The sequence below is a fragment of the Portunus trituberculatus genome, chromosome 7 (genome assembly GCF_017591435.1).
Source record: "Portunus trituberculatus isolate SZX2019 chromosome 7, ASM1759143v1, whole genome shotgun sequence".
NCBI lineage: Eukaryota > Metazoa > Arthropoda > Malacostraca > Decapoda > Portunidae > Portunus > Portunus trituberculatus.
The window spans coordinates 7,114,044-7,126,543 of NC_059261.1; the positions used below are offsets into that span (position 1 = coordinate 7,114,044).

The 12,500-nt window shown below is 42.1% G+C and overlaps 3 protein-coding genes and 1 long non-coding RNA gene across 4 annotated transcripts in view; 3 read left to right on the forward strand and 1 right to left on the reverse strand.

Annotated features, from left to right (window-relative positions):
* The window catches only part of LOC123520283 (neurobeachin-like), a 287,400-nt gene that overhangs the window by 157,430 nt on the left and 117,470 nt on the right, over nucleotides 1–12,500 (reverse strand). The window lies entirely within an intron of this gene.
* Nucleotides 48–1,822, forward strand: LOC123498323. Its single transcript, XR_006672669.1, has 3 exons — nucleotides 48–146; nucleotides 958–1,095; nucleotides 1,685–1,822. It is a non-coding gene; the product is annotated as an uncharacterized LOC123498323 (long non-coding RNA).
* Nucleotides 4,940–8,017, forward strand: LOC123498230 (cuticle protein 7-like). The gene is made up of 4 exons (XM_045245396.1): nucleotides 4,940–5,014; nucleotides 6,016–6,147; nucleotides 6,336–6,470; nucleotides 7,267–8,017. Exons 1-4 carry the CDS (start codon nucleotides 5,003–5,005, stop codon nucleotides 7,426–7,428), a joined length of 441 nt encoding a protein of 146 aa, XP_045101331.1. The 5' UTR covers nucleotides 4,940–5,002; the 3' UTR covers nucleotides 7,429–8,017.
* Nucleotides 9,619–12,500, forward strand: part of LOC123498238 (adult-specific cuticular protein ACP-20-like) — a 3,156-nt gene continuing 274 nt past the window's right edge. Inside the window, exons 1-4 of the mRNA XM_045245407.1 lie at nucleotides 9,619–9,689; nucleotides 10,766–10,864; nucleotides 11,284–11,418; nucleotides 12,363–12,500. The exon at nucleotides 12,363–12,500 is cut by the window's right edge and continues 274 nt beyond it. Coding sequence (XP_045101342.1) covers nucleotides 9,678–9,689; nucleotides 10,766–10,864; nucleotides 11,284–11,418; nucleotides 12,363–12,500 — 384 coding nt within the window. The 5' untranslated portion in view covers nucleotides 9,619–9,677. The remainder of the gene's footprint in view (nucleotides 9,690–10,765; nucleotides 10,865–11,283; nucleotides 11,419–12,362) is intronic.

Genomic DNA, 12,500 nt, shown 5'->3' on the forward strand with positions numbered 1-12,500 from the left:
TAGTTGTTCTGACACCTTCACTCACTCTGACACCCTAGGAAGTCATCACCCTTTCTATTTTCAAGGTCCTGGTGGTGGTGGTGGTGGTGGTAACAGTCCAAGCCCTGCCTTCACCCTCATCACGCTACACCCTTACACCAGAAAAGGTAATGTCACCCTTATTCACCCTAATATTTACCTATCACTATTTTTTTAACTAATTAATTTTTTTTATTTATTTTTCCTATTTTGAATTTATTATCTCTTGTCCCTGATTATTGAAGAGGTAGTAATGTCACCCTAGTTCACCCTAGTTCACCCTGAGTCACCCTAAAATCCATCCATAGCTATATTTTCATCTAATTTCTTATTTTTTATCTATTTCTGTAAGTTTGAATCTAATATTTCTTGTCCCTGATTATTGAAGATGTAGTACAGTCACCCTTATTCACCCTAGTTCACCCTCAGTCACCCTAAAATCCATACATTACTATAATTTCAACTAATTTTTCATTTTTTTTTAATTGATCTGTTTGAATCTATTTTTTTTTTTCCTGCCCAGATTAATGACTATGAATTGTTTACATCACCCTTGTTAACTCACCCTTGGACCAATCTCTCTCTCTCTCTCTCTCTCTCTCTCTCTCACTTGTTAACTCACTCGCTGACTCACTAACTCACTCACTCACTCACTCTCTCTCTCTTTTCCTTCTATCTCACTTTCCTCCTTCCTTCTATCTCTCTCACTTCATCACACCTCTCCCCAACCCCCCCCCACACCTCTCTCTCTCTCTCTCTCTCTCTCACTTGTTAACTCACTCGCTGACTCACTAACTCAATCACTCACTCACTCACTAACTCTCTCTTTCTTTTCCTTCTATCTCACTTTCCTCCTTCCTTCTATCTCTCTCACTTCACCACACCTCTCCCCAACCCCCCCCCACACCTCTCTCTCTCTCTCTCTCTCTCTCTCTGCAGGACTCCACCCCCTACCAGTATTCCTACGGCGTGAAGGACTTCTCAGCCAACACCAAATTCGGAAAGACTGAGGACTCAAATGGACAGACCGTCAAGGGACACTATTTTGTGGCCCTACCTGACGGGAGGCTACAAACGGTAAGGGGGGGAGAGGGGCGAAGGGGCATAGGGGCAGGGGAAGGGGAGGGGGGGTTAATTACTATGGTACACCTGGATATTTTTTTTTTTTTTTTTTTTTTTTTTAAAGGTTGAGTTGTGTTTTTGTATTTATTTTTTTCTCTCTCTCTCTTTCGTTCTCTTTTTTCGTTTTTTTTTTGTTTTTCTCTTTCTTTTAGTTTTTTTTTTATTCTTCCTCTTCCTCCTCTTCCTCCTCTTCTTCCTCCTCTTCTTCCTCTCTTCTCCGTCTTTTTTCTTTCCTCTTCTTTTTTTTAGCTTGTTTATTTTTACATCTCTCTCTCTCTCTCTCTCTCTCTCTCTCTCTCTCTCTCTCTCTAGGCTTTCCTCCTCCACATCCACCTCTTTCTCTTTATATTCAATTCTTCATCCACCTCCTCCTCCTCCTCCTCCTCTTTTTCCTCCACCTTATTCACTTCTTCCACCTCCTCTTCCTCCACCCACTACCACCACCTCCACCTGCCCTCCACATACACCTCCACTACTCCATCCTCCTCCACCTTCTTACTCTCCACTCCACTTCACTCCACCTCACTCCACTTGTTCTTCCCAGGTGGAGTATGTAGCGCACCCTACACACGGTTATCAAGCACAGGTAAGGTACAAGGGCCTAGCCAGGTACCCCTCTAAGCTACCCACACCTGGTCCACACACACACTCACCTGTACCGTCTAAAAGTGAACCAGTGAACCACAAAAGGAGATATTATGAACCACCTACCGCCTACCACTCCATCACTGCTTCCTATCACGGTTCACACAAGCTAAATGAACCGCAAGTGAACCGGGACACCAATAAGAGCTACCATGAACCGCTACACTCGCTCATACGGCCTCAGTTGGTACGCAGTGAACCAGAAGCGGGGTATCGTGAACCAGAACCGCCTCACCACGCCTTAGAACCAACGCACCATGCCCCAGAACCGAGTTACAGTGAACCGCTACCTCTGAGCCCAGTAGAACCAATATACTACGCTTCAGAACCGACCGACGAACCACTGGCGAACCGGGAACCAGGAGTGACTTACGTGGACACAGAACCGGCGGAGGAAGAACCAGATGGACCAGGACCGGGTGAATCAGAACCGGATTTCCTTAAGGTTCTTCCAATTTCGAGTGAACCGAATAGAACCAGGGTGGACCAACGCTCTCTCCCTACGCAGATATATTCCCGCCCTATTTTTGAGAGAGAGAGAGAGAGAGAGAGAGAGAGAGAGAGAGAGAGAGAGAGAGAGAGAGAGAGAGAGAGAGAATTTATGTTGTTATTGTACATTTATAGAAAGATAGACAAATAGTTCTCTTGTTGTTGTTGTTGTTGTTGTTGTTGTTACTATTGTTATTTTTGTTACATTTATATAAAATTTCAAACAAAATAATCAAGTTTGTATTTTTAATTGTCAAAAAAAAAAATGAAAAAAGAAAAGACAATAAGAAAAATAAAAGCAAGAAAGAGAGAGAGAGAGAGAGAGAGAGAGAGAGAGAGAGAGAGAGAGAGAGAGAGAGAGAAAGGCAAGAAAAAAATAGAAATAAACGAAGACAATTGAAAAAAAAAAAACGAAAACAAAAAAGAAAATAAAGAAAACGAAAAAAAAAATGAAATTGAAAAAATGAAAAGAAAAAAACGAAAATAAAGAAAACGGAATGAAGGAAATAGAAAAAGAAAAAAAGAAAAAGAAAACGAATAAATAAAAAAAAGGAAGAAACACAGGAAGGGATGGAAATAAAACTGAATAAAGGAAGGAAATAGAAAAAAGAGAAAAAAGGAGAAAAAAACAAGAATTACGAAAAAAAATACAAAAAAATACAAAAAAAGGAAGGAAGGAAGGAAAATAAAAGAGGAATAGGGAAAATAGATAAAGAGAAAGAGAAAAAAAGAGAATAACAGGAAAAGGAAGAAGGAAAATAGGAAAAAAGAAAGAAAAATACGATGGAATAGGGAAAATAAAAAGGAAAAAATAGGAAAATCAGAAATAAGAAAAAGAAAGAAAAGAAAGAGAATAAGAAAGGAGAATAAAAGGAGGAATAAGGAAAATAGATAAAATAAAAATAAAAAAAGGAAGAAGAGGAAAAGGAAGAGGGAAAATAGAAGAAAAGAAAGAAGAAGAAGGAGAAAGAAAAATAGAAGAGGAAAAATAAAGAAAAAAAAAAAAGAAAGGAAAAAGGAAGAAGAAAAAAGAAAATAAATAAGGAAATAGAAAGAAAAAGAAATAAAAAAGGAAGAAGAATAACAGGAAAGCAAGAAGGAAAATAGAGAAAATAAAAATAACAATAAAAAAAAAGAAATGACCAATAAAATTTTTCTTGAATTTTTGTTTTGATGAAAAATTTTAGAAGAGAAAAAACAATTGAAAAGGAAACGTGTGTTCATCTTTAGTCTCTCTCTCTCTCTCTCTCTCTCTCTCTCTAGGGACGAAAGGGGAGGAATTCCATCTAGCACTGAATATGAAAGCGAGAGAGAGAGAGAGAGAGAGAGAGAGAGAGAGAGAGAGAGAGAGAGAGAGAGAGAGAGAGAGAGAGAATTACAAAAGGAGAGGTGATAACTTCCATACTGTTCCGTTTGTTTGTTTGTTTATTTGTTTGTGAACTGCACCTCTCTCTCTCTCTCTCTCTCTCTCTCTCTCTCTCTCTCTCTCTCTCACTATTATTACATTTAGTTGAGGTGACCCGTGTGTGTGTGTGTGTGTGTGTGTGTGTGTGTGTGTGTGTGTGTGTGTGTGTGTGTGTGTGTGTGTGTGTGTGTGTGTGTGTGTGTGTGCGTGTGTGTGTGTATTTCTTCCCCAGGACACGGACGGCAAAGTTAATTTACACCGAGGTAACCTACTTCCGGTCAGCTAAGTGGAGGAGGAGGAGGAGGAGGAGGAGGAGGAGGAGGAGGAGGAGGAGGAGGAGGAGGAGGAGGAGGAGGAGGAGGAGGAGGAGGAGGAGGAGGATAGGAGGAGGAGGAGGAGGAGGAGGAGGAGTAGTAGTAGTAGCAGTAGTAGTAGTAGTAGTAGTAGTAGTAGTAGTAGTAGTAGTAGTAGTAGTAGTAGCAGTAGCAGTAGCAGTAGCAGTAGTAGTAGTAGTTTAAAAATAATAATAATAATAATAATAATAATAATAATAATAATAATAATAATAATAATAATAATAATAATAATACCACTGAAGATAATATGATAAAAAGAAGAATTTTAAGCAACATCATGTATCTCTCTCTCTCTCTCTCTCTCTCTCTCTCTCTCTCTCTCTCTTCACATCTGTCGCTTTACTTTCGAGAATAGCAAAATTTAGATGATTGCCAAGGAGGAGGAGGAGGAGGAGGAGGAGGAGGAGGAGGAGGAGGAGGAGGAGGAGGAGGAGGAGGAGGAGGAGGAGGAGGAGGAGGACGAAAAGCCTATGCAGATCCCTGACAAATTGAGAGAGAGAGAGAGAGAGAGAGAGAGAGAGAGAGAGAGAGAGAGAGAGAGAGAGAGAGAGAGAGAGAGATCAACAAATAAAATAAAATAAACAAAAAAATAACAAGAGATACGAACACACACACACACACACACACACACACACACACACACACACACACACACACACACACACACACACACACACACTAAAATAGAAGAAAATGAGCAAACAATCACCCAATCAGACAAACACACACACAGACAGACAGATGCAGCGCAAAGGCATATGGTGGAGGAAAGTAAGGAGGAGGAGGAGGAGGAGGAGGAGGAGGAGGAGGAGGAGGAGGAGGAGGAGGAGGAGGAGGAGGAGGAGGAAGAGAGTTTTGGATATATAAGCAGGTCCTGTCATCACATCAGCATCAGACACCAACCAACATCACCACCACCACCACTACTACTACTACTACTACTACTACTACTACTACTACTACTACCATGAAGACTCAGGTAATATGAAGTGTGAAATAGTTTAATTTTTTTTTTTTTTTCGTTTTTCTTAATTTTCATTATTATTTTTTGTCTATTTCATTTTTATCAATATTTTTTTTTTATAATTTTCATCTTTTTTGTTTTCTTATCGTTATGTTTGTCATCATCATCATCATCATCATCATCATCATCATCATCTGGTTTTCTTTTTTCATTGTTTCATTTTACATAATTTCTCTTTTTTATTTCTCTGAGTCATATTTTTCTGCATTTTTCTCCATCACCATCACCATCATCATCATCATCATCATCATCACTTGTACTTTTTTTTTTCATTCATTCATATTTTTTCTGCATTTTTTTTCCATCATCACCATCATCATCATCATCATCACCATTTCCTCAACCCTCTTCAATTTGTCTTCCATTCTCTTCTTTCTTAATAAATAAAACAAATATAAAATGTAGCAGCTTTTTCCTATCTTCTTCACTATCATTATCTTTCTCTCCCTCTTCCCATTTTCTTCCGAGTCATTCTTCTCTCATCACATTTCCTTCCTTTCCTCCCTCCCTCCCTCTCTCTCTTTTCCTCTTCCTCTTTACTCCTCTCCCTCCCTTTCTCCCTCTCATCATCATCACCACTGTTGCCTCACCACCACCACCACCACCACCACCACTATTGCCTCTACATCTTGGAGTTGAATAGAGAGAGAGAAAATGAAGATAGTAAAGAAAATGAGAGCAAATGAGAGAGAATATTATGATTATTGGTGACTTGAAGGGCGTTTGCTGTTGTTGTTGTTGTTGTTGTTATTGTTGTAGTTGTTGTTGTTTCTATTTTTCTATTGGTCTAAGTAAAGGTTAGTGACATTTATCAAAACAACAACAACTACAACAACTACTACTACTACTACTACTAACAACAACAATAACAAGAAAAATATGAGCACTATTTATATTTTTGTGACATTAAAACATTGCCCCATCTCACTCTCTCTCTCTCTCTCTCTCTCTCATAGGTCACTGCAATCGCTGTACTAATGGTGGCAGCGGTGGGATGTATGGGGGAGAATTTCCACCCAGCCCCCTCCTACCAGCCCCCAGCCCCCTCCTACCACCCCCCGGCCCCCACCTACCACGAGCCGGCCAAGGTAAGTCCAAATGGCAGTGTTGTTTTACTTTTTTTTTTTTAGTTAATATTGTTTTAGCTGAGGTGATATATTCTCTCTCTCTCTCTCTCTCTCTCTCTCTCTCTCTCTCTCTGATGCTGGAAAACATATATGCCTAGTTAAGTACCTGTGTAACCCTTCCTCACCTGTCTGCCTGTCTGTCTGTGCAGGGTATGCCATATAACTTCGCCTACGGAGTGAAGGATGACTACGCTGGCACAGACTTCGGCCAGGAGGAGAACAGCGATGGTAACACAGTCAAGGGATCCTACTCTGTCCAGCTCCCCGACGGCCGCAAGCAGACGGTGAGCTCTTAAACACCCTTAAAATATACCCTTAACCCCTTCAGTACTGGGACGCATTTTTACCTTGAGATTTGTGTACCATTAGTCCATTTTATTGACATTAGCAAGGGTTTATGGAGGTCTGGAGATTAATGGCCACAGTATTCACTATTCTAACCCCTTCAGTACTGGGACACATTTTTACCTTGAGATTTGTGTACCATTAGACCATTTTATTGACATTAGGAAGGGTCTATGGAGGTCTAGAGATTAATGGCCACAGTCTTCTGGTCTTGTTGCCTTTGTGTTGAGTTTATTAATGGGTTTATAAATGTGTTAGTGTCTGGTATTATTAATTGACTTTTCTTACTAATCGTTGCCCTCAAAATGTTGTTGTTTGTATACAAGTTTTTTTTTTTTTGGCAATTTAAATTTCAGTACAATGTTTTCTATCTTCCTCTTCTCTTTAAGGCACACGCACACCCACATACACATACACACACACACACACACACACACACACACACACACACACACACACACACCATCCCCTCCTTCCCCCCCCCCTCCCCGAAACCTTTCTGACTTCATAACCTTTCAACCTGCACACACACACACACACACACACACACACACACACACACACACACACACCAAAACAAACGTATAAATCTCTTTCCTTTACATACAAACATAACATTCTTTTCCCCTTAACCTAACATAACCAAACCTAACCTAACTTGACCTAACCTAACCTAACCTAACTTAACTTGACCCAACCCAACCTAACCTAACCTAACCTTTATTCTAATTGCAGGTACAGTACACAGCTGACCACTACAACGGGTTCCAGGCTGAGGTCGGGTACTATGGTGAAGCTCAGTACCCTAGCGAATATGGTACACCAGTTACCTATAGGCCATCTGGATATGGTCACCAGCCAGCACCATCCTACCAGCCTGAGCCTACCTACCATTAAAGGATATGTGAGTCCTGCAGGATACTTGAAGGATCTGATGTGATTGGTGGTTTTGTGATGAGATTAGTAGATGAAATTTGTGAGTTTTTGTCTAATTAATGAGATGGACATTTGTTTTTTTGATCAAATGACTAAAATTTTGTTATATCACGTTGATGAAAAAGTTTGAAGTTGACGAGTGGATGAGATGAACACCTGGAATGATGTGTCTTTCAAATTAACATCTCAAACTTACTCCTATCACCACGAGAGTTAGACGGACACTTAATGAGACAATGAGTAACACCTTTAAATTGATGAGTTGATGAATATAACACCACCTGTCCTCAACCTATCTACTAACGCCACAAATACCACAATGATCAACCAGTCCTATCAAAACGAGAATAAATAATTGAGTTGAATATTCCATCACTCCAAAATCTATCAATCCTTTTTCTTATCCACCACTGTTAATTTCAATGGTGGATTAAAAAGTGGATGAATGGATTTTTGCGTGACTCATAACTCTTGCCTTTGTTTTTGTTTGTTTGTCTGTTTGTTTGTCAATTACTTGTTTTTTTTGCTCAATTACATTCATAGTTGTTATTGTTCTTGTTTTTTCGCTTTTTTTGTTGTTAATAAAGATTTCTATGCAAGATATTTTTGTGTTTTTTGTTACTTTATTTTTTTTTATTTTTGTTGATTGATTACTACTACTACTACTACTACTACTACTACTACTACTACTACTACTACTGCCGCTACTGCTACTACTATTACTAACACTACTATTATTACTACTTCTACTACTACTATTATTACTATTAAACTTCTACTACTACTACTGCTACTACTACTATTACTACAACTAAAACCACTACTACAACTACTACTACTACTACTACTACTACTAATAATAATAATAATACAACAACAACTAAACATATACTACTACTACTACTACTACTACTACTACTACAACTACAACCACGACTACAGCTACTACTACTACTACTACTACTACTACTACTACTAAAACCACTACTACCACTATTACAAATGATTAAAAAGTAGAGAAAAAAAAATAAAGAACAATGAACGAATGAACGAGAAAAAAAAAACTTAAAAAAAAAAATTCAAACACACACACACACACACACACACACACACACACACACACACACACACGAACACTTTCACCACCTCAGGACGCCTCAGGGTGGGCCAGAAAACCAAAAATAGACAGGTAAGCCCAGAGGCAGGTGTGATTCGAGGGGTGAAGGGCTGGGGGGGGTGACGGGGGCGGAAAGGGGCGGAGGAAGTGAGGGGTTCAGGAAAAGGAGGCGGAAGTGGTGAGGGGGTGGAGGAGGGGTTGTAAGTAAAGGGGGTGACAGGTAAGACAAGACTAATGACACAGGTATGCACGTGTAATTTGCGCTCCAGGTGAGAGAGAGAGAGAGAGAGAGAGAGAGAGAGAGAGAGAGAGAGAGAGAGAGAGAGAGAGAGAGAGAGAGAGAGAGAGAGAGAGAGAGAGAGAGATAGATAGATAGACAGACACACACAACACACACACACACACACACACACACACACACACACACACACACACACACACACACAATAAAGAGAAATAAAGGAAAACACGAGATAATATATGGAGAGAGAGAGAGAGAGAGAGAGAGAGAGAGAGAGAGAGAGAGAGAGAGAGAGAGAGAGAGAGAGAGAGAGAGAGAGAGAGAGAGAGATGACATAACGATGACATAACAAGTGAATCAATAGATGGAAAGCAAACGGCAAGTGAATGTATGAAGAGAGAGAGAGAGAGAGAGAGAGAGAGAGAGAGAGAGAGAGAGAGAGAGAGAGAGAGAGAGAGAGAGAGAGAGAGAGAGAGAGAGAGAGAGAGAGAGAGAGAGAGAGAGACCAATCACCATTACGAAAATAGAGAAGCTACAAACAAAATAAATAAAAAAGATAAAGAAAAGAAAATAAATAATAATAATAAAAATAATAATAATAAAGAAAGAGAGAGAGAGAGAGAAAAAAAGAGAAAATAGAAAAGAAAAAAACAGAAAAATAGTTTGTAATTTGTAAGAGGTGAAGGTGAATAGAAGAGGAGGAGGAGGAGGAGGAGGAGGAGGAGGAGGAGGAGGAGGAGGAGGAGGAGGAGGAGGTGGATTGGTATATAACGACTGCAGTTCCTTCCTTCCACACACACACTCCTCCTCCACCTCCTCTTCCACTTCCTCCACCTGAGAAGACCAACAAACATGCTCTCCACGGTAAGTCTTCCTCCTCCTCCTCCTCCTCCTCCTCCTCCTCCTCCTCCTCCTCCATTGTCTTTTGTTTGTCTTCCTTGTTCAAAGTTTTCTTCCTCCTCCTCCATATATCTCCTCCTTCATGTTCTTCTCTTTCTCCTCCTCCTCCTCCTCCTCCTCCTTCAATATACTCTCCGTACTCTCTTTCTCCTCCTCCTCCTCCTCCTCCTCCTCCTCCATTTGTGTGTTCCTTTGTCTTCTTCTTCTTCTTCTTCTTCTTCTCCTCCTTCATTACTGACTGTCTTTGAGCTCCTCCTCGTCGTCTTCTTCCTCTTCTTTCTCCTCCTCCTCCTCCTCCTTCATTACTTGCTGTCGAAAAGTCCTTCTCCTCCTCTTCCTATCTGACACCTCCTCCTCCTCCTCCTCCTCCTCCTCCTCCTCCTCCTCCTCCTCCTCCTCCTCCTCCTCCTCCTCCTCCTCTTCTTCTTCTTCCTTCTCTTCCTCCTATTCGATACCTCACATTTTTTCCCCTCTCTCTCTCTGACATTTATCTCCTCTTCCTCTTCCTCTTCCTCTTCTTCTCCTTCCTCCTCCTCCTCCTCCTCCTCCTCCTCCTCCTCCTCCTCCTCCTCCTCCTCCTCCTCCTCTTCCTCCTCCAAGAAAGTGTCAAGGATCATCTGTTGACTCTCTCTCTCTCTCTCTCTCTCTCTCTCTCTCTCTCTCTCTCTCTCTCTCTCTCTCTCTTCCCCTTCTCTATTACTCAAGTTTCCTCTCTCTTCTCTCTATCTCTTCTTTCTCTTTCCTTCATTGTTGCTTGCTTGCTTCCTTCCTTCTTTCCTTCTCTCTCTCTTCCTTCCTTCTTTCACTAAAATTTCTCCTTCCTCGTTTCATTTCTCTCTCTCTCTCTCTCTCTCTCTCTCTGCTTTCATTACTTTCCTTCCTTCCTTCCTTCTCTCCACTAGTTATCATTCCTATTCTCTTCCTCCTCCTCCTCCTCCTCCTCCTCTTCTTCTTCCTCTAACACCTCCTCCTCCCCTTCTTCTTCTTCTTCTTCTTCTTCTTCTTCTAGCTCTAACACCTCCTTCCTCCTCCTCCTCCAGGTCGGCCTCCTCACCCTGGTCCTCGCCGCCGCCGCCGCCCCCACCCCTGACCTCCCCAGTGACCAGTACTCAGGCCCCAGTAACCAGGGGTACTCTCAGGTGTGTGTGTGTGTGTGTGTGTGTGTGTGTGTGTGTGTGTGTGTGTGTGTGTGTGTGTGTGTGTGTGTGTGTGTGTGTGTGTGTGTGTGTCTGTTTGTTTGTGTGTCTCTCTCTCTCTCTCTCTCTCTCTCTCTCTCTCTCTCTCTCTCTCTCTCTCTGCTGTCATTTACTATCTATTCCTCCTCCTTCTCCTCCTCCTCCTCCTCCTCCTCTTATTTTCCTTTCTCCATTTCTCTATACCTCCTCCTCCTCCTCCTCCTCCTCCTCCTCATTTCCCTTCATCCATTTCTCTACTCCACCACCACCACCACAACCACCACCACCACCACCTCCAACACTTCAACACACAAACTCAACCAAACACCCTCTCTCTCTCTCTCTCTCTCACCTCTCCCTCTCTCTCCCTCTTCCCCTTCCAGCCTGTGCCTTACAACTTTGCATACGGCGTGGAGGATCAGTACGCTGGGACACAGTTCAGCCAGAGTGAAGAGTCAGATGGAGAGCAAGTCACTGGTTACTATCAAGTGGCGCTCCCTGATGGACGGATTCAGAAGGTAAGTGGATGAGGTGGATAGGTGGATGAAGTGGATGAGGTGGATGGGTCAGTGATTTTTTTTTTTTTTTTTTTTGTGTGTGTGTGTGTGTGTGATTGGGTTTGTGGATATGTGGATGTGTGGATGTGTTTGTGGTGTGTGTGTGTGAGTGGTGGTGGTTGTGGTTGTGGTTGTGGTGGTGGTGGTAGTAGTAGTAGTAGTAGTAGTAGTAGTTGTTGTTGTTTCATTTTTGTTTTCTTTCTTTTTTTTTGTTTTTATCTGTGTTGCTTATTGTCTCTCTCTCTCTCTCTCTCTCTCTCTCTCTCTCTCTCTCTCTCTCTCTCTCTCGGATCGACTTTGTTCTTGGTTTTACTCTCATCTCCTTCTTTTCGTCTTTCCTCCTCCTCCTCCTCCTCCTCCTCCTCCTCCTCCTCCTCCTCCTTATCACAAATGCAGTCTTCCCTTTATTTTCCTTTGTCGCCCACCTCCTTCTCATTTTCCTCCTCCTCCTCCTCCTCCTCCTCCTCCTCCTCCTCTTCTCTTCCTCCTCCTCCCTTCGTCTCATATTCATCAAAAATCGTCCTCTGCATTTTTCTCCTCCTCCTCCTCCTCCCCATTCTCCTCTCTGATCTATTTCCTCTTCCCGTCCTCCTCGCCCTCTTCATCATCCTCAAAACAACCTCCTCATCATCTCCTCCTCCTCCTCCTCCTCCTCCTCTTCCACACCTGCCGCGCCCATCATACCTGTCTCATCAGCCGTGCAGTAACCTAGATTCCTCACACCTGGAGAGAGAGAGAGAGAGAGAGAGAGAGAGAGAGAGAGAGAGAGAGAGAGAGAGAGAGAGAGAGAGAGAGAGAGAGAGAGAGAGAGAGAGAGAGAGAGAGACTAACCAAATCTAACTTAAACCTCCAAACGTGACTTAATTTAACCTAACCTAACCTAACCTAACCCCCTATCCCCCCAGGTGACCTACATCGCTGACAACTACGGGGGCTACAGGGCTGAGGTCACATACACTGGGGAGGCGCAGTACCCCAGGGAATACGGACCCCCTGTGACTTTTAAACCCCAGCAAAGGTACCAGCAACCCCAGACAGGCTAC